This window comes from Balearica regulorum, chromosome 25 (genome assembly GCF_011004875.1).
Source record: "Balearica regulorum gibbericeps isolate bBalReg1 chromosome 25, bBalReg1.pri, whole genome shotgun sequence".
Classification (NCBI taxonomy): domain Eukaryota; kingdom Metazoa; phylum Chordata; class Aves; order Gruiformes; family Gruidae; genus Balearica; species Balearica regulorum.
Genome location: NC_046208.1, coordinates 5494140 through 5522068, shown reverse-complemented (window position 1 = coordinate 5522068; position 27929 = coordinate 5494140). Strand labels below are relative to the sequence as shown.

The 27929-nt window shown below is 62.5% G+C and overlaps 3 protein-coding genes across 15 annotated transcripts; 1 reads left to right on the top strand and 2 right to left on the bottom strand.

Moving 5' to 3' along the window:
* Nucleotides 1-7: 7 nt before the first annotated feature.
* Nucleotides 8-4787, top strand: SMPD2 (sphingomyelin phosphodiesterase 2). 3 transcript variants are annotated; one of them, XM_075775695.1, is made up of 11 exons: nucleotides 8-111; nucleotides 1274-1349; nucleotides 1800-1896; nucleotides 2018-2094; nucleotides 2347-2440; nucleotides 2528-2617; nucleotides 2972-3054; nucleotides 3228-3396; nucleotides 3468-3572; nucleotides 3654-3810; nucleotides 4050-4524. In XM_075775695.1, exons 2-11 carry the CDS (start codon nucleotides 1300-1302, stop codon nucleotides 4391-4393), a joined length of 1266 nt encoding a protein of 421 aa, XP_075631810.1. In that variant the 5' UTR covers nucleotides 8-111; nucleotides 1274-1299; the 3' UTR covers nucleotides 4394-4524. The 3 variants fall into 3 exon arrangements, with proteins under 3 accessions (XP_075631810.1, XP_075631809.1, XP_075631811.1); XM_075775694.1 differs by having other exon boundaries at nucleotides 27-111; nucleotides 1243-1349; XM_075775696.1 differs by having other exon boundaries at nucleotides 30-111; nucleotides 1243-1349; nucleotides 3264-3396; nucleotides 4050-4787.
* On the bottom strand, nucleotides 4772-14368 carry MICAL1 (microtubule associated monooxygenase, calponin and LIM domain containing 1). Of its 6 annotated transcripts, none has more exons than XM_075775689.1 (25): nucleotides 14229-14368; nucleotides 13874-14152; nucleotides 12862-13069; nucleotides 12639-12755; nucleotides 12337-12435; nucleotides 12103-12258; nucleotides 11785-11885; nucleotides 11222-11479; nucleotides 10661-10776; nucleotides 10445-10571; nucleotides 10110-10182; nucleotides 9472-9619; nucleotides 9211-9398; nucleotides 8988-9097; nucleotides 8852-8902; nucleotides 8677-8754; nucleotides 8156-8324; nucleotides 7986-8068; nucleotides 7431-7875; nucleotides 7219-7310; nucleotides 6957-7055; nucleotides 6739-6832; nucleotides 6555-6654; nucleotides 6389-6462; nucleotides 4772-6285 (listed from the first exon to the last, which is right to left on the bottom strand). In XM_075775689.1, the coding sequence occupies exons 2-25, from the start codon at nucleotides 14132-14134 to the stop codon at nucleotides 6155-6157; spliced, it is 3378 nt and encodes a 1125-aa protein (XP_075631804.1). In that variant the 5' UTR covers nucleotides 14135-14152; nucleotides 14229-14368; the 3' UTR covers nucleotides 4772-6154. The 6 variants fall into 6 exon arrangements, with proteins under 6 accessions (XP_075631804.1, XP_075631805.1, XP_075631806.1 ...); XM_075775690.1 differs by having other exon boundaries at nucleotides 6018-6285; nucleotides 7219-7278; nucleotides 7411-7875; nucleotides 9472-9622; XM_075775691.1 differs by having other exon boundaries at nucleotides 6018-6285; nucleotides 7219-7291; nucleotides 7427-7875; nucleotides 9472-9622.
* A 5730-nt stretch (nucleotides 14369-20098) lies between these two features.
* Nucleotides 20099-27618, bottom strand: LOC104632955 (FA complementation group E). Of its 6 annotated transcripts, none has more exons than XM_075775745.1 (15): nucleotides 27477-27618; nucleotides 26057-26211; nucleotides 25085-25131; nucleotides 24584-24660; nucleotides 24366-24429; nucleotides 24018-24093; nucleotides 23753-23780; nucleotides 22975-23115; nucleotides 22732-22863; nucleotides 22300-22447; nucleotides 21761-21813; nucleotides 21100-21150; nucleotides 20904-21019; nucleotides 20701-20814; nucleotides 20099-20366 (listed from the first exon to the last, which is right to left on the bottom strand). In XM_075775745.1, the coding sequence occupies exons 2-15, from the start codon at nucleotides 26176-26178 to the stop codon at nucleotides 20207-20209; spliced, it is 1329 nt and encodes a 442-aa protein (XP_075631860.1). In that variant the 5' UTR covers nucleotides 26179-26211; nucleotides 27477-27618; the 3' UTR covers nucleotides 20099-20206. The 6 variants fall into 6 exon arrangements, with proteins under 6 accessions (XP_075631860.1, XP_075631861.1, XP_075631865.1 ...); XM_075775746.1 differs by having other exon boundaries at nucleotides 20904-20986; XM_075775750.1 differs by lacking the exon at nucleotides 27477-27618 and having other exon boundaries at nucleotides 24362-24429; nucleotides 26057-26143.
* Between the last annotated feature and the right edge of the window lie 311 nt (nucleotides 27619-27929).

Sequence of the window (27929 nt, the reverse complement as noted above, 5' to 3'; positions counted from 1 at the left end):
CCTTCCCTCCCCTTCCCTCCCCTTTCCCTTTCCCTTTCCCCTTCCGCTCCCCAGCGCTGCCTGCCGGGACGTGTAGTCCCGGGGCTCCGCGCCGCTCCCGGCCCGCGCCAGGTCCGCTCCGCTCCGCGCCCCGCCGATCGCTCCGTGCCCCGCTCCGCCCCCCCACCCCGCTCCGCCTGTTGCTCCGCTCCCGTCCCGGTTCCGCCTGTTGCTCCGCGCTCCCGTCCCGGCTCCGCCTGTTGCTCCGCGCTCCCGTCCCGGTTCCGCCTGTTGCTCCGCGCTCCCGTCCCGGCTCCGCCTGTTGCTCCGCTCCCTCTCCCGGCTCCGCCTGTTGCTCCGCGCTCCCGTCCCGGTTCCGCCTGTTGCTCCGCTCCCTCTCCCGGCTCCGCCTGTTGCTCCGCGCTCCCGTCCCGGCTCCGCCTGTTGCTCCGCGCTCCCGTCCCGGTTCCGCCTGTTGCTCCGCGCTCCCGTCCCGGTTCCGCGCCCCTCTGCGCTCCCCGCTGCCCGCCCGGTCCCTCGGGAAGCTGGGGAGAAGGGAAGCACTGCCAGCGGGGTGGGGGGAGCGACCCGGGAGGGCTCAGCCCCGGTGGGAGACGCCGGTATTAGCACGGCGCAAGGACGGGATGAGCCGCTCGGTAATCCCAGTGGGGCCGGCAGAGCCCGGCTGCCCGTCCCCGGCACCCCGGACCCCTGGGTTTGCTCTTTTGCACTTCTAAAATGGACAGTGTCCCCGGGAGAGGGGCGGGGGAGCAGCGGCGCTGGCAGAGCTGCCCGGCAGACAGCGCTGGGGCTGCTCCGGGAGCTGCTGGGTCCCCCGGAGTCTGGGGTCTACAGAAGGATCCGTGGGCTTCCCAAGAGGGGAAGCGGGTGGTGGGCTGTCCCATGCACATGCCTCGCAGCACTGCTTTGACACTGGGCTTTAAGTTCATCCAGGAACACGACTTGCTGACAGACAAAGGGTTTGAGCCCTGTACCCCATCCCTGTCCCACCAGTGTCCCCATTCGTGGGATGGAGCACTACTCATGTGATTTGGGCATATGGGTCCCCATTTGGGGGCAAGTTGGGGTTCAGGGATGGGCCTTGTGGGTGGGAGAGGACGATGTGGGCCATACCGGAGCACCCTGAGTGCTCCTCCCTCCTGGCCTTTGCCTTGGCTCAGCCCCTCCACCGTGGCAGCTGGGCTCCCCAGCTCTACCCTGCACCGACTCCCCGGTACTGTCACCCCGACCTGCTCCCCACAGGAACCCATCTGCCCGGTGTTGCCCCCCCCAGCCCCTGCAAAGCCCACCTGGTGAGCGATGGAGGGACATCCCACCCTGCAACTCCGCATCTTTGACCTTAACTGCTGGTGAGTCCAGAGTCCACTGGGGCCACACTGAGCTGCACGGGTGGAGACAGGGATACCTGCATGGGGAGAGGGGTCCTCCCTTGGGGTCACCTTTGTGTCCCCTTTGTTTTGGGGTCACATCATTGTCCCAGCCCCAGAGGGTCATGAGGTGTTTGGCTGGGTAGTTCCCCCCATCCCCTCTGCACCTGCTCCTCCAGAAAAGGGCTTCCCGTTTGCACCCCAACCAGGGATGAGCTGCCTCGATTCCGCAGGCGGCGAAAGCTGTCCCCAGACAGCCTCTCTGCACATTCCTCTTGTCCCCGTGTCCCTGCATGGCCCTCTCTCCCTCCCCTCCCATCTCCCCCAGTCTGCATCCTGCCCATACCAGTAGCGGAGCCGTCTCTCCCCTGTTTTGGGTCCCAGCGTTGCCCCGACAGCCCACATCACCCCATTTCCCCCCCTCTTCGGCAGGGCCATCCGCTATCTGAGCAAGCGGCGGCAGGAGCGTGTCCAGCTCATTGGGGACATGCTGCGCCGGGAGTGCTTTGACCTGGTGCTTCTCCAGGAGGTGAGGGCAGCCTGTGAGCAGAACGCACTCGTTCTCAGCCTGTGACCCGTGAGACGAGTGCGCCCATTCTCAGCCCATGAGATGAGGGTGCCTGTTCTCAGCCCGTCGTGCTCTTCTCCAGGTGTGGAGCGAGCAGGACTACAGCAACCTGAAGGTGAAGCTGCGAGGCTGCTACCCCTTCTCCCATTACTTCCGCAGGTGAGAGGGGCCGGGCCAGCCCCCCACCAGGGCTGTCCATGGGGTGGTGGCAGGGCTGTGCTGCGTCCTTGGTGTTTGCCATGTGGGGAGACTGGTGCAGGTGCTGTAGGTCACGTCTGTGACCGTGGGAGACCCCATGCCTGGAGAGTGGCATGCTCACGGGAGCACACTGGGACCCAGGTGTCTGGGGAGCCCCCTTGGCCCGGGGCTGGGGGGTCTGCACTTCCTCACTGTGCTTTTCCCCTCCTGCAGCGGGGTGATCGGCAGCGGCCTCTGCGTCTTCTCCAGGTTCCCCATCCTGGACACCCTCCTCTACCAGTACTCACTGAATGGGTACCCCTACATGGTGAGCGGGGGGACACGACGCGGCACTGCAGTGCCTGGCCCCACGGAGCCTCACCGGTCCTGACCCACTCCTGTGCCCTTCCGGCAGCTCCAGCACGGGGACTGGTTCTGTGGCAAGTCCGTTGGCCTCGTCGTCATTAAGATCTCTGGGATCGTCTTCAATGTCTATGTCACTCATGTGAGTGCCACAGGGAAGGACCTGGCGTGGGGGGGATGATGGGGAGGAGGGGGATGAGTGGCCATACCCCTCCTTCGCTGTGCCCTTGCTTTAATCACTGCTCTGCACTGTCTCTCACGGGACTATGCACTGATTTAATGAAATATTGCTCGGGTGGGGCACAGGGACCCACAACCTGGCTGTGCAGCGGTGTGAGCATCCCAGGCTGTCCCCAGGGGGATGGGATGAAGACAAAGGGGTCAGTCTGACCCCAAAGGGACAGTGTAGAGGGGCTGGGTGGGTTTGCAGGGAGCCTAGGAGTGGGGCAGGTGCTGGCATGGAGGTCACGGCCGCTCTGCCCTCCCCTGTCGCCAGCTGCACGCCGAGTACTGCCGGGAGAAGGATGCCTACCTGCCCCACCGCCTGGTGCAGGCCTGGGAGCTGGCGCAGTTCATCCGGTGAGCAGCTGTGGGATGTCCTACAGGGTCCCCCCACTGCGGGTCCCCAGGGTGTGCATGGTCACCCCTGTTCCTGGGGCTTGCACTGCAGAGAGCTCCCAGTTGCACCAATCCCAGCCAAGAGTAAGGCTGGGGAGCACTGGGGAGGTCCCAGTAATCTCAGGCTGTGGCAGGGCGGGGAAGGGGGTTAGTCGTCCTTGTCCCCACAGACACACTTCAAAGGCAGCTGACGTGGTGCTGCTGGGAGGGGACCTGAACATGCACCCCGAAGATGTGGGTATCCGGCTGCTGCGCAGCTGGACAGGGCTGCGGGATGCCTTCACCGAGGCCACACGCTTTGAGGTGAGCGACGGGGTGAGCGGGGTCCCGGGGTACACCAAGAGCCCCCCATCCACCCAGATGCTTGCTATCAGGGCTGTGAGGACGGCTGCACCCTTGTCCCCAACAACTGCTTCACTGTCAAGACAGAGCTGATGCCCTTCCCACTGGGCATCCGCATTGACTACATCCTCTACAAGGTAACGGGGGGACCTTGGCCACTGGCTGCAGGTGGCAGGGAGAGGAGGCGGCAGCATGACCCTCCCCATCCCCTCGCCCAGGCTGTCTCCAGCTTCACAGTGAAGTGCGAGGAGTTGAAGACCACCATGGGGACAGCCCCGGGCACGGACATCCCCTTCTCAGACCATGAGGCTGTGATGGCAACGCTGCACATCCAGAGGCAGGGACAGGCTGCTGGTGCCAGCCTCAGCACAGCCGGTAAGGTGGGGGCGTGCTGCCAGGGTCCCCTATGTGCCAAGGAGCGATGGAATTGGATGGAGTTTTTGGAGATGTTTCCCCTTGCTTAGGGCAACCCTTGGGGGGCGGGGGCTGCTTGTGGAGGGGTGCATGGACAGGACAGAGTGGCAGGGATGAGGAGCAAAGGGGTGCGGGGGGGGTGTGTGTGTGTGTGTGTGTGTGTGTGTGCCACCCTGCTGAGCTGCCCCTGTCCCCTGCAGAGCTGACACTGGCGGACGTGGTGACGGAGGCACGGACAGAGGTGGGCGTGGGGCTGCGTGCAGCACAGCGGCAGCGCTACTCCACAGGCAGGATGGCCGTGCTGGCCCTGCTGCTGCTGCTGCTGCAGGCAGTGGCTGCACTGGGCGCGCTGGCAGGGCTGGCGGCTGGGCAGCCCTTCCCAAAGCTCTCCTTCTCCCTGCTGGCCTTCCTCGCGATCGGCGTCCTCCTCCTCGCCACCAGCCTCCACCTCTTCCACACCATTGAGGTGAAGATGCTGCAGGGCACTGAGGAACAGATGCGGATGGTGCTGTGGGCGCTGCAGGAGCATCCCAGTGATGGCTGAGCCAGGGCCATGGGTGTCCCACAATGTCACCCCAGCCCCATCCTGGCCCCTTTTTCTAGTTGGCATCTGGTTTTAGGCAAGCAGCGCTGCGGCTGGCTCGGTAGTGCAGGTTTTACAGCCGCCTCACTGGGTGAAATTAAGTTTTGGGGGCAGATTTGTGGCTTTCACCCCTATGGGAACCACAATGGAGGCAGATTTTAATTGCTGGTTTTTTAAATACACCTTTTAATATTCCTTTCTACCCAGAGGGACCTGCTGGCACGGCCAGGAGGCTCGACAGGCTCAGCCTCCCCTTGCCCAGGGCGGCCTTGGTGACTCCCGGTAAAAGCTGGCGACTGCTCTGGCAACCAAATTTGACTCGAATAGAAAATAAAGACGGTGTTTTAGCCCTTGGCACCGGGCTGGGAAGATTTTATTGGAAGGGATGGGTAGGGTTGCAGCAGGATAGTAGGGCTGGTACAAATGAAAGGCAGCTGGGAGGGTGTGGGGAGGTGCCGAAGGGAGCAGCAGGGCTGAGCGCAGGGGGGCAGGAGGGGTATCACTAATGGAGGAGCCCGTACCCAGGTCTCCTGTGCCCAACACGGCTAGGGCTGCTGTAAGCACCATTCGGCCATGGAGGCCACCCTGCAACAATCGGGGACTCTGGAAAGGTCCGAGGGGTTTGTGCAAAGGCCAGTATGGCATTGCCAAGCAGGAGAAAACCCAAAGGGGCAAGGAGGACACGGCTGCTGGCATCCCTTGTCCTCAGAGTCACACAGTGCCAGCCGCGGGCACAATCCCCTCAGGCAGCTGCTGGACAGAAAGCCCCTTCCCTGGCCCTGGGGCCTCGCAGGGAGGTTCCTGACCCTGGTTTCCTGCAGCGGCTGGGGACAGTGTGGACATGGCACACTAAAGCAATGATGCAGAGCAGCAGGATCAGCCCAGTCTGCCCTTGACGCCACTTGTAGAACCAGATGTCACTGGCTGGGATGGGTGTCCTGGGTTAGGATGGATATTCTGGGCTGGGATAGATGTCCCAGGCTAGGATGGACATCCCAGGATGGGATGGATATCCTGGGTTAGAATGGATGTCCTCAGCTGAGAAGGACATCCTGGGGTGGCTTCCAGGGGCTAGTCCTGACACTGCCCCTCCACATTTGGCATCTCCACTGTGACTCGCCTGTAGTGGCCACAGTCACATCCTTGCTGCAAGGAGCGAAGCCCTGTGGTGCCAGGCGCAGGGGGCTGACCCTGAGCCACCTCTCCCACCAGGAGCCTGTCCTGAGGCAGGCAGCGGTGCAGCTCCAGCACAAGAGGAGGCTCTGCCAGACAAAATGCTTTCGATGCCATGGCCAAGCCTCCAGGCAGCATCCCCTCGAAGTGGTGATGGCTGTGGGACCTCCTGTGCCCCACTTCCCTGTGGGGCTTCTTCCTCCTGTAGCAAACCCCGGGCAGAGCTGCTGCAGCCCTTGTGTTTCGTAGCCCCCTGCAAATCTTGTTTTGAAGCAAGCACAAGGCAAAGACAATCCAGCCAAGCGTGGGGATGCTGTCTCTGCACCCCAAAGCTGGGGTGCTCCTTGGTGTCTCCCCACACAGACATCCACCGGTGGGTTTGGCCCCTCCACAGGAGGCTTTGGCAAGCAGGGACCTGGATTTGCCACAGCAGCTGCCTGCAGCAGCTCAGGCATCACTACCTTCAGAAGCAGCTCAGGGTGATGCTCGGCTGGGGGTGGACCACTCATCCCCCCAGGGAGGAACCCGCAGGTCCTGGGGCTGCATGGATCAGGCCTGCAGCTCGCTGAGCCGCTTCTCCTCCTGCATGTGGATGAGGACGTTGCGCTTGTTCACCACATCCAGCAGCTGCACCAGGATCTTCTGCTCGGCTGCACGATCCTCGGGTGTCTTCAGGGATTCTGCGGGAGCAGGGGGCGGGAGCAGGGCTGAGTGGGCCACAGCCCTGGTCCCGCTCCCCCCACCATGCACAGAGAACCCCCCCCAGCATGTGCCGGCACTCACCCTCCCTGTTCATGTAGCACCGGAGCTTCTGGTCGAGCTGCCACTGCTGCTCCTCCAGCTTCAGCTCCTGCACTCTGCGAGGAGGAAAGGGGGTTGCTTGGCTTGGGGGGGCTGGGGTGAGCCAAGTCCCCATAGCACCTGGGGAGCATCTCCCCCAAAGCCTTACGTGATCATGAGGTCTGACTCCTCGGACATCAGGCTGTTCTTCTTCTGGACCAGGTACAGCAGCTGGTTCATCCACTGCGTCTTCTGGTCAGCCAGGGTGCCTGCAGGGCAGCAGAGGGGGCATGAGCAGGGCACAGCCCCCCCTGGACATCGGAATCACAGTGCCCTGTCCACCCTGGCCTTACCCTCCTCATCCCGGAGTAACTTCTCCAGCTTGATGCCCTGCTGCTCCAGCTCCCGGAAGGTCACCTCAATCTCCTCCAGCCGCCTCTGGATGGCCTGCAGGGGAAGGGCAGCGCTAGCCCGTGGGCTGGCACCGCCTGGCACGCAGCCACCGGCAGCAGGATGGAGGGGACAGGGCATGTCACCAGGCTGAGGACCCAGGTCTCCCCCCTGGGGCTACCTGGGCTTTGCAGAACCGCTTCATTTGGGCTTCCCTGGCCCGGCGGGTCAGTGTGCGCTTCCAGGTGGGGTATTTCTCCTCTTCCCCGAGGTCCAGGCACTGTGATGGGATGGTAGCAAGGGCGGGGGGGGTCAGTCCCTGCACCGGGCACCTCCTGCCTCGGCAGAGCCAGAGCCGATGACTCAGTGAGAGGAGACACCAGCAAGAGCCCCAGCCACCACCCCGGCTGGTGAGGCCACCGCTGCTCAGGGAAAGCTCTCACCGACTCTGCCATGATGCCAAGGTCTGTGCCTTCCTCCTCCTCCTCCTCCTCCTCCTCCTCCTCCTCTTCCTCACTGTCACTCTTCTCCAAAGCTGCCCCAAGAAAAGAGTCATTTCAGGCTGGTGCCTCACGAGCAAGACGTGGGGCATGGCAGGGTACCAGAGGGACCCACAGCCCTGCTCGGCTGGAGACTCCAGCTTGCAGCCACCTACCTTCCTCCACAGCTATTTCCTCCTCCTCCCAGGCATCTTGTCCCCGCCATGGGGCAGGGAGGACCTCAGGCGCTGCTTGGAGCCGCAGACGAGCCGGCTTTGGTGGTGGCTCAGGCTCCGCTCCACTGGTGAGGTTCAATGTGGACAAACTGAGCTTCTCCAGGGGTGTGAGGATGATCTTCCTCCTGCTCCTGCTTTCCTCACCCTCCACTGCCGCCCCTTGGGGATCAGGTCTGGGACCCTCCTCCTCCATCACATCCCCCTGGGGCTGTGCCAGCAGCTCCTGCTTCTCCATGTTACCAGCATCTGCAGCATCCTCCACTGCCCCAGGCTCTCCTGCAGGCTGTGGGGCTGCCTGCAGGGGCTGTGGGAGGCCAGGTGCCCCCTCCTCGGGGGACACACATGGGCTCCCAGCATCCGAGGGTGGGTGGGTGGCAGCGGCATCCTAGGGCAGAGCCAGTGGCAGAGGGGTGATGCAGCATGGGGCCATGCCCAAGCATCCCCCTCCGCCTTCTGCCTTTCCCCCATCGTCTATGGGATTGCATGGTGACTTACCCCATCAGGCAGCGCCGGGGGCTCGTCCCGGGGCAGGTCCATGCTGGGGAGATTGGGGTAGTGAAGCGAGCAGTAAAAATGACCTGGGGGGGGGACCCAAACCCATGTGCCAACCTGCAAGGTGAAGAAGCCTTGCCCTGAGCATCCCTTCTCCCCAAAACCCGCCTCACCGTCCTCCTCGTCGAAGGTGTAGTCGCCCAGGCGCAGGGTGGCCCCGCACTGCCGGCACTGGAAGCAGCCGCGGTGGAAGAAGCGTCCCTCAGCACTGGCTCGCTCCAGGATGTAGACGCGGCGGCCGCAGAAGTAGCAGGCGTCGCTGCTCTCCCCACGGGCTGGCAGCTGCGGGGGGAAGAGGACAGGTTGGGGTGGCACCAGGGTGCTGGCACCCACCCTGCCTGGGGCTTTGCCAGCAGCCCAAGGGGCTCCGGGGATGGGGACGGGGGGCTTTGCCCCTTGTGCAGAGGTGGGTCTGGGTGCTCGGGAGGTTTGCTGGCACCAGCAAGGGAGCGGCAGGTCTTGGCTCCGGAAAACCAGTTGGGTCAGGAAACAAGCAGGGAGGAGCCAGGATCCCGTGGGCGTTCGCTTGCGCAGCCCTGGTCTCAGCCCTTGGCTCAGCCCCACCAGCTGCCAGTGCCCCCCAAGCACCCACCGGGAGCTGGACCCCCCACCCCAGGGTGACACAAGGACCGACCTGCCCTGGGTCCATTGTGGTGGTTTGCGGTGGCTCGTAGGCACCATCCAGAGTGTCTCCATCCAGCCCCGCATCCAGCTATGAGCAACCCGAGGGGAGGATCAGCCCCCCGCTCTCTCCCTGGGATGGCTGCACCCCAGCAGAGCATCCCCCGAGGTGCCCGGGGCAGACCTACCTCGGTGTCCCTGCGGCTCCTCTTGGCCTCAGAATCCTTCTGGGCACTGTCCTGCAAATGCAAAGGAGGTGGCTAGGATGGGGAGGGGGGCACGGTTTTGGGGTGTCTTGAGGGTCTGGGTGGGGATGGCCCTCACCTGGACGCGCTTGTGTGTCAGGTTCCGGCTCTTCTGCAGCTTGCTGAGAAAGAGGATGGCCCCTCGCGTGCCCCGGGGAGACAGTGGCTTCTTGCTGACCTCCTCCGCCTCTGCACAGAGGGGACATGGCCATGCTGGTGGGACCCACCCTACAAAGGAAGGGGGGGCACCCAGCCAGCCCTGATGGGGCTCAGTGTAGCCTAACCCCCCAAAAATCTCACACCTGGAGAAGTCTTGAAAGCTTCATAAAACTGGCTGAGGTAGGTGATGAGCCCCAAGCGGTCAGGCTCTGCCATGGTGGCCATCTCGGTGCTAGAGAGGACAGGCTGGATGCCCAGCTCCTGCTCCGCTGTGTCCAGCATCATCTGGTGGGTCCGGATGGGATCCTGGCGGTCCAAGGAGTCAAAGTCCCTGCGAGGAGACATGGGTGCCATCAGGGTGGGCTCTGCTGCGTGGAGGGTCCCAGGGGGTCCCAGGCACTCACACCAGGTCAGGGCGGAAGCGGTGGATGAGGGCACAGAGGGCCAAGCCGCTGGTCCAGGAGGTGGTGAAGTCGGTCACCGCCACGCCATGATACCCGGCCGTGCTGGCCTGGCACCAGCTCAGCAGCTCTTCGTAGGTGTCTCCAGAGACTGCTGGGGAGGCAGCACACGTGTCCCCCTCCCAAAGAGGCAAGGGACAACACCTTCAGCCCGCTCCCCCCTCCCAACATCAATGCTTTAGAGGGGAAGGGGTCCCATGGGAGTGACATGAGACCCCTCTGCCACGCAGCCACCTCCCAAGACTCGATAAATGGGCTGATAAAGCATCTGCCAGCATATTTCAAGGCTCAGCATCAGTGTAGGCAAAAAGAAGGGGGACAGCCTCCTCCCACAGAAGGCAGCTGGGGGGCTGTGTCCCCAGAGGGTCCATGGGCAGAGGGAATGGAAACCACTGGTGCCACCAGGATGGAAACGCAGCCGCTGCTGGGAGGAGCATCGTGGCCAGCTGGACACCAGCCAGGGCTCGAGAAAAGAAGGATGGGGAGGAAAATCAAAGCAGGAGCCACTCTGGCACGGGCTGCCAGGAGGAATGGGGGGTCCTGTAGCCAGGGGGGGCTGGAGCAGGACCAGCTGCTCCTACCAGTGCTGAGCCGGTTGTCACTCTTCCTCTTGTGGTCCACCTCCACCATGCCTACGAGGTAGAGGTCCCGAACCTGCCAATGGGGACACGCCGGTGGCAGGTCACCACCTGCACAGAGCCAGCGCAAGGAGCTGACCCCAGCAAGGGGGACACCCGGACACCCCTACACCTCCCTAGAACCACCCACATCTGCAACAGGCAATGCATTAAATGCCCTGGGGACCAACAGCTTCAGCCCCGCACCCTTTGGAGGGGACCGTGCAAATAGGTGTTACCCTGATTGCCAGGGAGGTTGGGCTGGATGGCTGCCCCGTGGCAGGACCGGGGCTGGGTACCTGGCTGGCTTTGATGGCCTGCAGGTTGATGTTAGGGTAGCGCGTGGCCGGGTCGATGCTGTACTGGCTGATGTTCTTGTTGGTGTTGTCGGGGGAGGTCTGCGAGAGGAGCTGGTAGATGCTCTCCCTGGGTGCAAGGGACAGGGCTGGGCTCAGTGCCACCATCCTTGCCTAGGTCCAGGTCCAGGACTAGCCCAGCAGGACAGGGACACTCACCTCTCAGCCAGCACCTCCAGCGGGGGTGTCCCAGCCGCCCACCGCCGCACCATCCACGCTGCGTCAAAGGCGGCAAGGAAGCCCCTGGCCACGCCAGTGCCCAGAGGCCAGAAAGGCTGCAAAGGGAAAGGCAGAGAGAGACCGGGCTGGAGACGCGTGGCCGGTCGGGGCAGCTGGGAGGAGGTTGGAAGCTGCTGGGCTTGGCCCGGGATAAAAGCGGGGAGTGGCAGCAGGACGCGCAGGGAACGGATGGGTGGCCGTCTCCTCCCTGGCCCCACGGCTGAGCTGATGCTGATGCTGGTGTGGATGTGTCTGGGGAGGAGCTAGGCTGCTCCTCCACCCTGAACCCCTCCCTGCCCAGATGTCTGGTGGGGGCTGGGGAAGGGGATAACCCCACCAAAGCATCCTACTACCAGGACCTGGGGACCCTGCCTCCAGGGATGGTGTGCACCGGGTACGTGGGGTGAGAAGCGCTCAGGAAGGGGGAATATATTGACCAATGCATCTGGCAGGGAGAGGGGAAACTGAGGCGCATGGTGGTGCTGCAAGCTGGACTCTCACCTCCACCAAGCAGTCGCCCACCAGCCCAAGGAGCACACGGGTCCCGTTGTGCTCCCGCACCAGCGCCGCATTCTCCGAGCGTGTCATGCAGGTGAAGTCGAACACGTCGACGTCCGGCAAGTCCCGGTGATTGACGGCAAACTCCAGATCGGGCAGACGGTAGTTGGTGGAGAAGTTGGCGGCTTCTTTGGCGTAGCTGAGGAGGGCATCCTGGTTCACGTTCTCCGGGGACAGGAGGCTCTCGATGTCTGCTTTGTCCTGCAGGGATGGGGTGAAGCCCACCGGCATGAGGGAGGTGCTATTTGCCCCCCAGCCTGGGTGCAGCCAGCTCTGGGGTGAAGCTGTGCCACCAGGCTTGGGGCTGTGGGCCCCCCAAAAGGAGGGCCATCTCCAGAAGGAGATTTTTCCCACGGCACGGGTCACTGGCACAGGCAATGGCTGCTGAAGCCCCCGCCATCGCAGGAGCGCACAGTCAAACCAGCACCCATGATTTGCATCCCACCCTCCAGGCTTTCAGCCACCCATGACTATGGGATCCCAGGGCCAGATCCTGCCCTCCTCACCTGGAGGATGACCCCCTTCTTGAGCAGGCTCTGCTTCTTGGCCGTCATGACGAAATAGTGAGTGTCGTCCTTGTAGTAGACAATGTTTTCCAGGTCGATGCCTGGTGATCGGGAAGGGGATGAGCTGAGCCATGGGGCAGAGCCGGGGCCACGGGGAGCCCCTGCCCCAGGCTCAGCCACCAAATGTCCCCTGCAATGGGGCGCCATGCGGGCACATGCATCCCACCGCAGAGGGGAAATCCCAGGGCTGAGCCTCCAGTTGCATCGGGGAGGACAGGGACCCCTGGGCGCTCCCACGCTGGGGCTGGGACCACCAACCTGTTTTGTTGTAGAGGTTTTGGAAGAACTTCTGGTTGTAGATTCGGGCCACGCCACTGATCTCAGCCACCTCCACCTCGGCCTGGCTGTGGCGGTTGATGAAGTTGGTGGTGATGCCAATGGCCAGCTTCCCTCGCGTCTCCTTCCGTTTGAACCCTGCAGGCAGGGAGAGGCATGAGCCCCCACCCGGCCTCCCACACCGGTCCCAGAGGTGCAGGGACCCCCTGCTGTCACCTTCGGGGACAAATTTGCCGCCACCAGCTGAGATGAGGACATCGAACTCATAGTGGCTGAGGGGAGAGGAGCCAGGCTGCAGCACAGCCCGCCAGCCGCCTGTGGGGAGAGGGACAGTCACAAGCATGCTGGGTCTCAGCTGGAACCTGCTTCAGGGTCAGGGGAGAGGGTTGCACCCCATCCCCCCCCCCAAAAAAAAAAGGCATGCCCCAGGCTAGCAGAGGGACCGAGGGGCTCAGAGTGGCCACCTGCAGCATCACCCTTGTCCTGGGGATGCCACCCACCCTGTAGCAATGCCTTACCCTGTCCGCCTGCTTTGCCTGTGGGGGGGACGAGGCCCTTGAAGTGCACATTGATGTGCACCTCCACTCCCAGGAGCAGAGCCACCTTCAGCAGGATCAGCTGGAGCTGCCGGATACCTGGGAGGGGGAGAGGGGACACTGAGGGCTGCACCCCCCAGTCCCTGGACTCCCTACAGTGGGGGAACCCTGAGGGTGCGGAGCTTGGCCCTCCCCCAGAACTCACTGATATGGTCCAGTGTGCCGGTGCAGAAGCGCCCATAAAACTTCTTGGCTCCCAGCGCCCGCAGGTCATGGATGGTGAAGGGCCAGAGGTGCAGGACGTTGTTGCGGGAGAAGGAGTCCCGCTTCTCCAGCAGCACCACGCGGGCGCCCAGCAGGGCCAGCTCGATGGCTGCCCGCAGCCCGCACGGACCGGCCCCCACCACCAGGCACTGCGAAGGGGACGGGTGGCATGAAGGTGATGGGCACCCCCAAAAGAGCAGGGGTTTAGGTAAATTCCCAGGGAGCTCAGCACCACCACAGGCAGCATGTCCCCCCTTCCCCTGGTCAGGACCTGGCCCTCCCCACTATTCCCCTTTTCCCCTGGGCTGTAAGCACTGCTTCTTCCTGCAAAGCAGGGTGCCCTGTGGGGTGCTCCCTGCCTCCCTGGCTGCCTGAACCTTGCCTTCAAAAGGGGCAATGGCAGCAATTAAAGTGCTCAGCGAGATAAGGCGTGCACGGCTCCTGCCTGCTGCAGCCCAGGAATGGGGAGATTTCACCAGCAACAGGCTCAAAACCAGGACTCGGGTTTGATCTTCTGCCAGTCCCTGCACAGGACTGGGGGGGACGATGGGGCACCAGCAGTGGGGACAAAAGCCATTAGCTCTGAGATACGGGGACAGAAATGGGGTCTCACAGCCCCAGGGGACATCCTACCCCAGCACACTCCTGTCCCCCAGAAAAGGCTCGGCAGGTCTCTCTGCTGCTTTGCAGACCCCCATGGGATGTCCCCAGCAAGGAGCAGCTGGGTGGAGGAAGGATGCCACTGGCTGGGTGGCACCAAGGTGGCATCACCCCATGGGGAGGGGAGCATGCTAATTAATACCCTGCCCCGTTAAATCCCATCAGCCTCCCGCCCAGCACATCTCACATCCTCCTGGGGCAGGGGCCAGTGTGCTCCAAGGGATGCTCTCGCTGTGGGGACAAGGACGGAGGGCAAGGAGGGACCCAGACCCTGTGCCCTGTGTTCCCAGTACCTTGGTGCTGGCACAGGCTGTGCCCTGGTTGTAGTCCTTGTGCCCGGCTTTCTTATCCAGCTTGCTCCACAGGGCCTTGGCACTCCAGTAGTTGAGAGAATCCTTGAGGCCATGGTAGAGCTGCAGCCCATTACCCTGCAGCCCCAGTCGCTGGCACAGCTCCCCAAAACAGCCCAGCACCTCCTGGCACTCTCTGGCACGCAGGAACCTCTCGAAGATGGCATGGGCTGGGTTGCCCGGCTCATCAGCCGGCGCACTCATCCTGCTTCACCCAGCAGCCTGGCAAGGGATGGCAGAGATAAGTAGAGGGGGGACCCTCCCGGACCCCCATCCTCAAACCCATCTGATACCAGACCTGGTGTCTCGGCGTGAGGTTTTTCTAGTTGGGGGTGTTGTTGGGTGATGGTGCTACCGAAATCAGGGCCCCTTCCGGCAGCAGCTGGCGGAGCCTCCCCCGGGTGCTGCGCCCAGTGAGCCACGGTGTCACCCTGCCGTGGTGACGTCAGGGGAGGGGACGGGGAGGGCTGTGGTGGCAGCAAGCGGCTTCCTCCCTACGGCGTGTACCTGCAATGGCCAAGAGCAGAGCGAGGTGTTTTGGAGAAAAAATGTCACTTCCTTCCTCTTCATCCTCGGCCTCGCTGGGGGACGGCAGGGGAAGGGGGTTCTGGCCGCAGGGGCAAACCACAGCTGCCCTAAAAACCAGCAAGACCTAGCCCTGGGGCAGGAGGGAGCAGGATTGGACCCATCCCACCAGCCTGGCTTTTGCAACTGGAGTGGGGCAACTTCCCCCCCGCCCCCTGCCTCTGCCGCTCCCGGAGCAGGGCGGAAGCAGATTAGCACAGAGGAAGCACCGGTGAGGAAACCAAAAAAAGCCAAACCACCATACAAACGGCCCAATCACACCAGGGAACCCATAGGAGGAGGGGTGCAGCGCATTCCGCTGCAGGCACCCCAAAAACCCCCTGCCCTTGGCATCTCTCAAGGGACCAGCGCTCCTTGCATCTGGCTCCCACTCCTGGCACCATCCCTCCAGCACTGTCCCATGCTACCCCCTGTATTGCCAGCCCAAGCACAAAGCACAAAGCTTTGCCCCTTTCCAGTGGTTGCCTCCAAGCCTTGGGGCTGGGAAAGTGCCCCCCCAGCCCGGCAAAGCAATTGGTGGAGACGTGGTGCTGCCAAGGAGGAACTGGTGGAAAGGCTCAGGAAACTGGAGTGCTTCTACCTCTGAACTGTCGCTCTTTGCCCTCTCGCCACTCGGTGTTACCATCGGGCACGCGACAGCACTCCAAAGGCAGCAGCCAGCCCCGCAGCAGGACACCGGAGGAGGAAGGGCACTCGGTGCACCCGAGCTAAGCTGCCCTTGGTGGGGCAGAGGAAAGGAGGCGTTTAAGCCTGAGCTTAACTTTTGACTGGAAAGCCCGAATTCTAGCTGGGTTTCAAGTTCAGTCTCGCTCCGGCTGCTTCTGACACCAGCACGGCACTCGCAAGGCCAGCTGGAACCACAGAGGATGCAAAGCACTTCTGCAGGTCACCTCCCGTCCCCAGTATCGCAGCCAGGAAATCTTGGCATTTTAATCTCTTCCTTTCTGTGCAGAAAGGTAAAGCATCCAGCCAGGATGGAGCAGGAACAAGCACCCACCAGTCCCCAAAGCAGCAGCATGGGGACAGAGGACACGACTGATGCATTCGTGATGTGGCTGTGAGACCCAGGGAGAGATTTCTGCTCTTCCCGAGTGGTGCAAGCCCTTCGGCCCTGCCAGCAGGACTGAATGAGGAGCCTGGGGAAACTGAGGCATTGCTGCAAACCTCACTGGAGTGCAGGCATGCTGTCCCACCAGCCAGCCATCCTCCCACAGGAGACTGCCCAGGCAGCTGCACTGCCTAGCTCAGCTCCAGTGCCCAGCGCTGCCCGGGCACGATGAGATTTCCCCCAGGAGTTCGTTACTGCACTGGCGCCTGCCAAGGCCACCACCATGCAGCAGCCCCAGGCAATAGGGCAGAGGCAGCTGTCCGGGCTGGGAGCAACCGCTCCAGCATCACCAGCCCCTGGCTCCAAAAAAAACCCCACATCTCAAGGCCTCGATTCCCACCAGACGTGATGCTGAGGGGAGCACACCACCCAGGAAAGCTTTCCAGCACCAGTGCTTTGGCAGGGAGACTCAGAGGAGGCAGAACAACAAGCCTTGTGTTACACTAAGTTTCCTACGGAAACAACACTCGTGCCAACACACCACATCCCCTTTGGCATGCTTGAAGCCCCCTGACAATTGCAAGCAAGGACAGAAACCCCCACAGATATGTAGTTCCTGCAGGTTTGATGCAAATAAACAGCTTTCAGCCCAAAAAAGCCAATGCCAGCAAAAGAGGGCACAGGACTGAGCCAGGCTGCCTCTGGCTCCACTCTCCCCATGAATGCCTTTTGCATTTCTTCCTTTAAAACTGCTCCTGCAAACTGGAGGGAGGAGGTGGGGGGGTTGCAGCCAGCCCTCACAGCTCATGAAGGGTCTGGCTGGGGTGGCTGCAGACATGCAGCCTACATGGACATCACCCAGGACCAGCACATGTGGAGCATCCCTGGAACAGGGACACCCCATCCCGCTTTGCAGGTCAGAGTGTCCCCGTGCCCTTGCACAGAGAGAAGGAGCTCCTTGGGAGATGGGTGCTGGGCTCCGGGGGGGGGTGCTGGGCTGCTGGTGAGCTCACGTGTCTCCCAGGCATGTGGAAATGGGGTGGGAAAGGACATGGCTCCATATGGAGCTAATGAAAGCTGGGAGGATTTCCAGGAGCAGCAGATCCCCTTGCAGCTCAGCCTCTTGCCTTGCTGCTGCGCCGGCTCCCAACACGTTTGGGATCCGGCTTGGAGATCCCTGGGCTGGACCCCAGGGAAAGTCCTTCCAGCAACTTTGGGGATGGCCCCAAGATGGATGCCCACCAAGGATGCCCCGGTGGGCAGGATGGAGGGTTTCTTGTGGCCGTTCAGCTTGACCAAAGATCCTGCTTTTGACCACTAGCTGAGCCAGGCCGGTGTTGGGAAGGGGCAAAGGCGGCAGGCGCTGCTCTTCCTGGTGTTACTGTGCTCAGGAGAAACATCCCAGGCATGGAACCAGGCAGGGAGATCACCTTGGCTTACCCCATGTAAACCTGCCCTAATTTGGATGGGTTTTAATCCTTGGAGGGAGGGGAAAAATACCTGTTGGCTCCTCTGGTTTGAGCCAGGGAGGTGGGTCCATGGGTGCACCCCAGCTGAGCCCCCTGTCAGCAAGCCTCCAGCGTGGAGCTGCAGGGAGAAGGGCTAAGGAGAGGGGACAAACCTGCCACCAGCACTGTCGAGGGCAGAGGCTGGCAGCTGCAGGGACAAGGTGTCACGGTGTCAGGGACAGGGGGTTCCCTTTCAAGGGTGCATAACCTCCCTTCTGGAAAGCACATGCCAAAATCCCCACGCCCCCCCCCCCCCCCCGGAGGTGCAGGTCCCAGCCTCAGCTCCTGCAGCCACCGGGAGCAGAAGTGGGCACTTCTCCGGGGCATTTTGGCATTGTCCTTTGCAGGGGATTCACAAGCCACAGCCCAACCACGGTCCAGGGAGCCCCAGGCAGAGACAACACTTGGGGGGAGCAAAACTGCCCCCCCATTTTGGCTGCTCAGCTTTGTCCCCCTGCCCAGCACCAGTCCCACGGATGGAGTTGCCTCTTGCAGCCAAATTTCAGCACGAGGGGAACTCTGTGCACGGCCAGGCTTTGGATCCATCATCCTTTTTGTCCTCCTGCTTCTTCACCCCCAGACTGAGTTGTCCCAGAAGGGCCTGCAGGAGATGTGTCTTGGGGTCTGGTGATGAGCCCCAGGTTCGGTGACCCAAATGTCCCGGGGCCTTCATCCACCCCTGCCACCGGGGCTGGGGAACGTGTCCCCTGGCCTCAGCCCTGGGATGGGGCACAGCCCCGAACTCCCAGCTGGGGCTCGCTCCCAGGGACCCATGGAGCATCCCTCCCCCTGCACCGGGTGGAGGGGCCGGGATGGGGAAAAAGCACTTAGCAAAGCTCTTCCCACCCTGTCCCACTCAGTACTGGGAGCACTAGTGGTACGGGAATGCAGTGAAGCGGGGGGGGGGGGGGCGACGACGACACGACTGCTCTCTTTTCCCTTTGCCCGGGGGGTAGCAGAGCCCAAGGGCTGGAGGGGAAAAGCAGCGAGGACGGGGACGACCCCGGGAGAGGCCCTGGGGAGGGGGCAGCCGGAGACAAAGTGCCGTCCCCGCACCGAGCATCCCCGCTCGGCATCGGAGCGCCCATACCCCCCCCAGCATTCCAAAATCACCCCTCGACTTTGTAACCCCCCCCCCCCCATCCCCAGTTTGCGCTGCAGGGCGGGGCCCGGTGCGATGCTCTCCGCGGGCGGAGGGGACCGGCCGGCGGGATGCTGTCCCCTCCGCGCCCGCATCCGAGCGGGGGAGGGACACGGGGGTGGGGGACAGCACCTACCCCCCCCCCCCGGGGTGCACACCCATCCCCGCCCCCTACTCACCTCCAGAGCCTCTCAGAGTGGGAAACTGAGGCACGGCCCGGGGAGATGGGGAGGGGCTCAGAGCTGCTTGCAGCCGGGCGAGGGCGAGCAGGAAACGGGCTCCGGCTCCGCAAGCAGCTGCGGGCTGGCTCTCCCCTCCCCCCCTTCTCCTCCCCCCCCCTTCTCCTCCCCTCCCCTCCCCCACGGCCGGGGGGGACCCAGGCGTCCCGGCTGCTGGAAGGCGGTGCTGGGAGCAGCCCCGGTTCCTGCCGGGCCGGGTGGGGGCGGCCCCCGGGGCGCTCGGGCTTTGTGCCGCTGCGATTGGATTTTTGCAGTGCTGGAGGCTGAAACCCCCCCACCCCACCCCGCCGTCACCACCCCACCCGCGAGTGGCAGCCCTGCCCTCCCCACGCTGCACCGGGAGGTTTGGAGCGGGGGATGCTCAGGGAACCCCGGCTGTTTGTTGTTTCGTTGGGGTTTTTTTTTTAAATTTTGGGGTGAGAAAGCGGTCTTTTCACAAAGCAAACTATAAGATTGGGGTGATGAAACTAAACCGCTTTGCTTTCTTTTCTGGCCGCTCTGCCGTACTTCCCTCTGCAGCCAGAAATAGAGGCCAGGAGGGCACTGCGGGCAGGGGGGACCCGCTCAATGCCATCGGGCAGGGGGGACCCGCTCAATGCCATCTCCGGACCCCAACCGGTGTCCCAGACCACCACAGTCCCCGTGGAAACTTTCGGGATTATGTTTCTGCCTGGGTCCCCCGGGTGGGAATGTCCCCAGTGGAGCGAAGGTACCTTGGGGCAGAGGATGGAGCTGCCAGGGTCACCGAAGATTGTTCCCGGCCAGGTGCTTTTCGGGGCTTTCTGGTGTCAGCGTCCTCGGGGTGCTGCTGCCTGCTGGGGCAGGGGGCACGGTGAAGGGGCTCACGGGCTGGTGAGACACGGGGACAACCTGCCGTGAGGCTGGGGATGGTGACTCAAGGACACGGGCCAAGCTGGCACACAGGGCGGGGGTTACGTCGGCCGCCCGTGAGTCACCCGTGGCACTGCTGGCAGCCACGGCGAGCAGGGCCGTCCAGCCCAGCACCTCCATCTCTCCTTCCCACAGCCCCCTTGCCGGGGGTCCCGATGCCAAACCTCCCACCACAGCTCCCTCCTGCAGCTTGGCCCAGGTGTTTCAAACCCACTAGCCCTCTGCAAAGCTGCTGGGGGCAGACACAGAGGAGCCCACCTGAGTTTTGGGGCGGCAAGAGGCCAGGGCAGACGTGGAAACTGGGCGTCTGCGTCAAACCGAGCGATTTTCCTAGGCGCCGGAGCGGTCGGAAAGAGCTCCCTCTGTTTGTGAGCTCTTTGTGGTGCAATGGGAAAGTCTGAACACTGACCCGCTCCTTCCAGAGGGAGCTTTGTCCCCCAGGCAGCAGCAAACGAGCATTAGATCTTAATTACAGCGCTCCAGGCAGCAGAGACCCAGGATGTGCTGTGGTGCAGCACAGTGGGACACAGCTCTAACACAAACCTGCCAGCTGTGGGCAGCCTGGTCTCTGTCCCCAGCACAGGGGGACGTGCGGTGGCATCGCTGGAGCCCTCAGTGTGCCAAGAGAACTGGCAAACTCATAGCACTGATGACGGCTACTACAGCTCCCTGAGCCCATCGTGCCTATGGCTCCAGCCAAACTTCAGATCCTAGCACAGGATGTTCCCCCCCTGCTCCAGCATTGAAAAATCCCTTATTTTTCCTGCAATTTTATTACTCTAGGGTTTTGGTGGTTTATGGTGTGGGGAAGGAGCAGTGATGGAGAGTGGGTGCCTCCCAGCTGCCTCCCCCTGCCTGCTCCAGCTAGGCCTTGGGTGATGCCGCAGGCTGCAGCCGCTGTAGCTCCAGGACGCGGATGAGGAGGAGGAAGCCAATGCTCAGGAGAAGCAGCCAGAAGAAAACCCAGTAGTGCTGCGGGAGGAAGAGCCACGGCCGCCACAGCTCTGCCAGGGATCCCTTGGACCTGGGGAGAAGGTGACCGGGGACACCCGTCATCCAGAGGGGGAGAGCAAATCCCACCTCCACTCCAGCTGGGGATGAGGAAAATGTTTAACTCAACCCCAGACCTCACTGGCCCTTTTGCAAACCCAAATGAAACGGTTGAGGGAGGGCACAGGTGACCTGCAGTGCATGGGGGAAACTGAGGCAGAGCAGGGTCAAGCCGGGGCAGCCAAGCAACACCTCTGCCCTCCGTCCCCATACCCCCCAGCCCGTTTCCCATGTGCTGGCCACTGTGGGACCACAGAGAGTCCAGCAGCCATGGGGAGGATGCTGGACACACACAGGACACTGCTCACGTCAGCCCAAGCTGCTCCAGCTCCTCATCCCCTGCACTTGAGCCTCTGCCATCCACCTCGGCTGCTGGCTCCCCGGTCATGGTGCTGCTCTGGGCCTGTGGCTCCAGCTCACTCCTGGGGAGGGAAAGAACGGGGTGCTGTGCCGTGCCCTGTGGGCCAGCAGCAGCCGGTACCGTGGCACCCCCACCACCTGGCACGGTTACCTCTGGGTGCTGGGCAGGCGCTGGGCCCCCTCCGTCTCCAGCTCACCAGCTGGGGCTGCTCGGCTGTCAGGGCTGGCACCTGGCTGGGCACCGAAGGCGGGAGCATCACTGGGGACCTAGACCCCCAGTAGCACTGTGGACACATGTCCGACAGTGGGGCACAGCTCCTGTCCATCCCCCCTGCATGTGTCCTTACCAAGAGCTGCTTGGGGATGACGGCGATGCTGACTCTGCGGCGGGCAGACCCCTGCAATGGAGGGGCTGGAGGTGAGCACCGTGTCAGCTGCCTCCCCTGTGCTCCCCATCCCCTTCCCTCCCCATCGCCTCCCCAGCACAGGCAAGGGACACTGCGGAGGAGAAAGGACGCTGCCAGCCTCCCACTGCCCCAGCACTACGGGAGGAAGCCGGAGAGCTGGTGAGATGAGGGAAGGTCCAAGTCGAGAGGTTTGTGCCTGTCCTTACTGCTTCAAGCCGTGCTGGCGGGGCTGCCTAACCCCCTCCCCGAGCGCTCCCCTACCTCTTGAGCTGTAGGGGAATCAGTGCCGAATTCGAGTTGGTGCTAGAAACAGCCAAGCCCGCGGCTCTTGCGCTATGACCCTGCAATGCAGAGGGACCTGCCTGAGATCTCGTGGACAAGCAGCCGCCAACCCCGGGCACCCTGTCTCCCTGCAGCCCTCCGAGGCCGCCCCTACATTTTGCCTCGTCCCCGGTGTTTCTAGCAGACCTTGCCTGCAGCAAGCAGCTGGCAGGAGTGGCATTGCCCAGGGACTAGCAAGTGCGTGGGGACAGCTGGCAAGGGAGAATGGCAGGACACGGGGAGGTGGTGGCTCCAGGGCCACTGAACTGGGACCAGTTACCTGCTGAAAAGTTCGCATCAACGGGTGAGGCCTCAGCCGTGGCTCTGTGTCGTCTAGGAGCAAAGAGAAGCAGCCTTACGTCACCCCCAAAAATTAAGATGGGGCTGGTGCACAGACGGTTGCAAACCTCCCTCCCATCGAAAGCTGTCCTGGCCACATGCTCTGTACTTGGCACAAGTCACAGGGGTGCCTCGGCGGGGGGACCCTGCTTACATGCACGGCGATGGCGTGCGTGGGGTTTGGCTCTGTGCAGGGACAGAGCGTTCTTTATATGCCCCTGCCCCCCTGCCCCGCATTCCCAGCTGGGCCACGGGACGATGGCTCTCCGGCCACCAGCACCTGCTCCCACGCTGCGCCTGCTGTTACGCCGCATTTGTCATTGGGTCCCAGCCGTCACCTGCTCCCGGTCCCTAGCTCACACAACCCACCAGCTCTGTGGCGTGGGGACACACTGACCCCCTGGGGGGGCTTGGGACCAAATCCTGCAGGGCTGCCCCATGCAAACCCCATGCAGGCCCTGGTGGCAGAGCCCACCTCACCCTGGGTCTCTGCCAGCTGCCGGTTGCGGGAGTTTTGCTGGATCAGGCGCTTCATCTCTTCCAGCTCCGCGTGCTCCCGCATGTGGTGCCGCTTCAGGTTCTCCACGTGCTGGACCATCACCTCTGCTGCTCGGCTCATCCGGGCCTCCTGTGGCCGGGCAGGATGGGGGGATCAGGCGCCCCACCTCCTGGTCCCTAAGGACCCAGGTCCCTGCCAGTATCTCATGTGCATCCCACGGTGCCTCCACCCAGGGGGTGCAAACGCACCCCCTTCCTGCTCCCAAGGGCAGGCAGATGCCTTGCGCCCCTGGTATGTGCAAACATGAGGAGGAGGGACAAACCTCAGCGAGCCCAGGGATGGGTCCCCCAGTCCAGGCACAGCACCCTCCATCCCTCCTGGCCCTAGTGGGGAGCCCCAAGTGATGCACAAACCTGATGTACAGCCCCCAGCTTTTCCGCAGCACTGGTTGCCCGCTCGACAGCAGCTGCCAGCACAGCCAGGCTGCGCTGCAGCTGCTCCAGCATCTCCTTGCAGCCTGCATCAGTGCAGGATGGGCCCAACCTCTGTGGAGGAAGAGGATGGAGCTGACGGAGCCAGAACTTTGAGTTGTCCAAATCCCTCCAAGGCTGGAAGTCCCCAGCAGATGCCAGCCCCCTGCCCTGGTGCCCACCTACCTCCAGGGCAGCCCGGCACTGCTCCAGCTCCTCCTGGATGTTTTCCTCTGCCGCGTCCCGTGCCCGTTTCTCCACCTGCACCCGTTGCCGCAGGGTGAACATGTCGCAGCGAAAAGCCAGGGCGAGGTGGGCAAAGGCTGCCTGCAGGGTGGGAGGGCAAGAGGTGGGACACAGGGCAAAGGGGAAGCCACCAGGGCCATGCGCTGCTGTCCCCAAGGCACAGACAGACCCCCCCCAGCATGCCATCAAGCAGGCTGTGCTAAGGATAATTAGCACTTGCCTTTCCTCAGCACCCGTTAGGCTGCTGCATGCTGGGGATGGTCCCCATGAGATGCCAGCCTCGCGAGACACATCCCCACCAGGCAGCCGATAACACATGGAAATCCCAAGCCCTCCTGGCAAGAGCACGCGCCACGCAGACGCCAGCCCTCGCTGCAGGTCCCAGCCGACAGTGGAGCTTGACTCAGCCCTGGCACTCGCAGGAAAATTATTTTTATTAGTGCAGCTTCCGCCACGTCCCCGGCTAAAGGCGCTCTCGGCAAGCTGCAGAGCACTTTGTGGGATTGCTGGGCGCACAGAGGACAAGCTCATCTTGCCATGGAAATGCAGCTGCCTCCAAATGCCAACAGCATCACCAGGAAAGGGATTTGTAAGGTGATGCCAGGGGACTGCGGTGCCTGGAGGGCAGTCAGGAGCAGGGCACAGCCCCGGGGCTGTGAGCCAGCAAGATATCTGTCCCTCTGTCCCCCCTCCCCAGCCCACCCCCGGCAGCCCTCACCTCAATGTCCTGCTCCGTCAAAGCCACTCTGCAGAAAGAGAAGTGCTGTCAGGCATGGAGGCACCACAGAGACTGCACGCTGAAAATGCCCTTGGTCCGCTCCCATGGATGCCCGCCACCACAAGCGGGGACCCAAGTGCCCCTTGCCTGGAGAGCGGCTCTTACGCAGTGGGAAAGGAGGAAAGTCCAATCCGTGGGTGACACAGCGCCCTGGGACCCTCCATCCCATAGCCCCCAGAGGGATGCAGGTGCTTGCTGGTTTTACCTGTGCAAGCCCAGTCTCTCCAGCACGGAGAGCTCACTGGGGAAACTCAGCAATGGCTCCTCCGGGGTTTCTGCATCTGCAGGGAAGTAATAACGCCACGGGAGAGACCACATGTGAGGGCTTTTGCTTGGCCTTTCCTCCTCCCTCTGCCCTCCTGTCCTGGCAGGGAGCAGGTGCCCGTGGTGTGGGACCCTCCCAGTCCTTCTCCCAGCATCACAGGGGCTTCAGGTCCCCCCCAGGCCAGTCCCCCCTTCCCCATGTCCCCAACAAGGGAGCAAACCCCATCAGGCCACTTCAAGCCTCCCCCTAAGGGGACCCAGCTGGGATGCAGGAGGGGGACTCACCCACCTTCCTCGGTCCCATCACTGTCCCTGGTGCACACAGCCAGCTCCTGCCTGTCGGTGCCTGGCACCTGGGGGGCACAAGGCTGCTGTTGGAGCAAACCCCTCCCTGGTGCTGGATGACATCTTGAAAAGAGCAGCACCGAGAGGCTGGGGGTCCAGCTGAGCCCAAGGGGTCAGGGAGGGAAGGGGCCCCCCAACCTGTCACCCTCCTCTCCTTCTCACCTCGCTGACGCACCCCATGCTCTGCTCGCTCCCGGCCAAAACCCCATCTGGGGGCCTCTGGGGACTGCTCATCCTCCCTGGGGACAGAAAGGGCATTGAGAGCTGGGCATCAGCATCCTCTCCCCAGCCTGGCACTGCCTCAAGGGAGACCCCTGAAAACTGCTGGCATTTCTGCAGCCTGCAGGCTCCCAGGGAGCACAGGTTGGCAGGTGCCCCCCAAAATACCCCTGTGGGGTTAAGGGAGCTGCAGCCAGGCTGGGCCAGGGTAGGAGGAAGAGGGCAAGGGGTCTGGCGTAGCCGGTGGTTACAGCTGGCAAGGCAGATCCAGCAGGAACCGCAGGGGATGGGGTTGGGGTCCCTGGGCTGGAAGGGGTGTGGGGTTGCAGGCAGGTGCTGCCAGGCCAGGGAACACCCTCCTGCTGGACCTGTGCAATGCTGCTTAGGGAGGGAGGGTGCAAACCCCACCCCATTCCCCCCATTCCCGGTCTGGGCTGCCCTTACCTTCATCCAGAGACGCGGGGAGCCCGGCCAGCTCTGCCTGCTGCTCCCTGCGGAGAGAAGCCCGGATAAACCCCAAAGAAACTCCGGCAGCAGAGGCAGCATCCCACCCCCTCTGCCCTCCCCCAGCTGCCACAGCACCCATTGATGGGATGCTGCTCTGGACCTGGGTCCTTTCCAAGCATCCTCTGCAGCCTGCTCCGTCCCTGTCCCCGCTCTCCCTGGCACGGGCACAGCAAGCCCCCTCCGCTCCCGCGGCCGCTGCAGAGCCACCACCGAGGAGCCCGCTGAAGCCGTTTCCAGCCAGCAATGAGTCACCGGCCCACGGCCGTGCTTCTCCTTAGCACATTTCTTTTTTTTTTTTTTTTATGCCCTGGCTGCCAAGAGGACCTCACTGCTAGCCGACCTCTTTGCAAGGCACCACAATAAACCTGGCTGCTGGCAGAGCCTGAGCGCCATCTCACGTCACTGCCACAGGGGTGGCAGGCCTTGGCGCACACTCCTACCCCCCCAAAACTGCACCAGAATAGCCTCGCCACCCAAAAACCCTGTTCTGGGTGCAAGAAAGTCCAGCAGTTCCATAGCATCCCATCTTGCTGGGGTTGGGGATGCTGAAGCACACCAGAGATGGCACATCACCTGAGCATGGAGATATAGGGACTGCTGTGGAAACAGCCCTTTGCGGCCTCATGCTGGAGCTCAGCACCCAACTGGGAAAGGGTTTGAACCCCTAAACTTTGCTCCTAGCTCTAGAAAGGGCTACAACAGCACTTTTCCCTCTCCTCCCTGCAAGCCAGGGGGTCGTTCCCCAGGAGCAGTGACTGCAGGAGAAGGGGCTGCTGTGCTGAAATGATGCTCGGTGCCCCAGAGCGGGGTGATGTTCCAGCCACCATCCCCCCTTAACTGGCGCCGCTGCCCCTGTCCCATCCTTGCTAGCACCCTGAGAGCTGTGGGGTGAGCCCTTCTTGCACATACCTCTGAGGCGAGGGGCTGGGTTGGCAGCTCATCCTCTGCCTCTGCCGCCGTCGGCGCCCATGGGCAGGTCCCTGCACCTCCTCTTCCCTCTCTCCCAGCGAGGTCCTTGTGAGCGGCTTCATTTACAAAGCGTGGAGGCTCCAGGACCAGCACACCTATCGTGAGAGATGCATATTAACTGCATGCAGATGGGAGAACGCCTCTAAATGTTATATTTTTAAAGCATTTTCTCACCCAGCAGGAGCTCCAAGCTCCTCTGCTTAGCGTGGAGGGATCTGTGGGAAAAGAGGTGGGAAGGACCACTGCAATTCAGGATGCTGCTGCTGGGATTCGGGCAGGCACAGAGCGAGGCGAACAAGGAATTTATTACAAGCGCCATTTCTGCAAAGCGCTGAGGGAGGACTTTCCCACTCACTGCACCCGTTTCCCTCCCACAGGGTGATCCTCGCTTGGGGCTCATGATGTGGGTCATCTCTGTGGAGAGAGATAAGCTTGCACCCACCTGCCGGCGTGAATACCCGGTGCAGAGCAGGAGCAACCTGCTGTACCCCAGGTAGGGGACAGCCTGATCCCCAAGCATCCCCCTGCTATACCGGCTCCCAGATAGACAAATATAAGAGATTCCCAAGTCCAGCAGAGCTTGGACATCTTATTTAAGCTGTTTTGCGATATTTAAAAATCAGAGACAGGCAGCAGAAAGTGCGGAGAGTCCCTTGCCCAGGCCAGGGTAAAGTCACGGTGCAGAAGGGGTTCTCCTGCAGGACACATCTCTTCAGGAGCTGTGCCCATGGACATGCAGCTACGGGGCAAAAGGAGGGTGGTTTTTGGGTTGTTGGCTGGGACATGAAATGCAGCAGAGATTTAAGGGGACAGAAAGCAGGGACTGTTTGAAGCCCCATGTGCCTGTGCAAAGTCTTGGCCAAGCTCAATCACCCCAGCACCGACTGGGGCCATCACTCATCTGCCCCTGTGCCAAGTGGGGCCATCACCCACCTCCCAGGGTCTGCTCAGCCCTGATGGAGGTGTAAAAGCAAGCAGCAATTGATATCTGTCAAAACAAGCCCATTTCATGCCTACACACTGGAAACTGTCCTCGACACCTCTGCCAAGGGGCCCGGGAGCCCCTGGCCACCAGAGATCAGCCAAACTCATCACATCAGTGAGCATCAGAGTTTTCCCAAGGGCTGGTCCCTGCTGCAAAGTGCTCACTCCCTAACAGCCACAGCAGACCCTGCATCCTGCTGATTTACTACAGCTCAGGCACCCTTACAGACATTCGCTCCTTATCTTTGCTTTACAGATGGAAACACAGAGGCACACAGCTGGTTTGCCCAGCGTGGCATAAACAACCCCCCGGGAAGCCAGACCGAGTGCTTTCCCTCAGCTCGGCGACTTTACCAAACGCTCCCCGGGTCATTACCTGCCTGAACTTGTCTCAAGCAGCCGAAGGCAGAGATGCTGGGGCCACCCAGCTCAGACCTGGCACTCGGTGCTGTCGAATCTCTGGCAGACCCGGGAGGGGGGTCAGGGGACACGGCGCGGCCGGCAGACAGTGGGCTGGGGGGTGCCGGGGCCCCACGCAGTGCAAGCTGCCAGCAGCGGATTCTCCCCGGAGGGGAGAGCGGTTGCATCTGCGGCAGAAGGAGTTGCCAGGGAAGAGCTGGATGCGAGAAGGCCTTTAAAGGACATGCATGAGAGTGGCTGGGAGCTCCCTGCGCGGGGCTGGGGCGGGCTGAGCGGTTTGCAGGTGGCCAGGCAACCTCTGCTTTCAGTGCAGGGCCGGATCCTGCACCCACACGTTGGAGGTGAGAGCTGTTACCCAGAGCTGGGAGAGACCACAACTGCTCCCTCCGTGCCCGGTGTCTGCAGAGCG

Bases quoted from the DNA above. Each gene is read 5' to 3' on its own strand.
- SMPD2 (XM_075775695.1), top strand. From the start codon at position 1,300: ATGGAGGGACATCCCACCCTGCAACTCCGCATCTTTGACCTTAACTGC. The intron at 1,350-1,799 runs GTGAGTCCAGAG...CCTCTTCGGCAG, and splicing joins ATCTTTGACCTTAACTGCTG to GGCCATCCGCTATCTGAGCA. The intron at 1,897-2,017 runs GTGAGGGCAGCC...GCTCTTCTCCAG, and splicing joins ACCTGGTGCTTCTCCAGGAG to GTGTGGAGCGAGCAGGACTA.
- LOC104632955 (XM_075775745.1), bottom strand. From the start codon at position 26,178: ATGAAGCCGCTCACAAGGACCTCGCTGGGAGAGAGGGAAGAGGAGGTG. The intron at 24,661-25,084 runs GTAAGGGCAGCC...TTCTGTCCCCAG, and splicing joins CCCCGCGTCTCTGGATGAAG to GGAGGATGAGCAGTCCCCAG. The intron at 23,116-23,752 runs GTGAGGGCTGCC...CCCACCCTGCAG, and splicing joins TGACGGAGCAGGACATTGAG to GCAGCCTTTGCCCACCTCGC.
- MICAL1 (XM_075775688.1), bottom strand. From the start codon at position 14,134: ATGAGTGCGCCGGCTGATGAGCCGGGCAACCCAGCCCATGCCATCTTC. The intron at 13,070-13,873 runs GTACTGGGAACA...TCCCCTTCGCAG, and splicing joins CAGCCTGTGCCAGCACCAAG to TGCCTGGTGGTGGGGGCCGG. The intron at 11,886-12,102 runs GTTGGTGGTCCC...CCCGATCACCAG, and splicing joins AAACCTCTACAACAAAACAG to GCATCGACCTGGAAAACATT.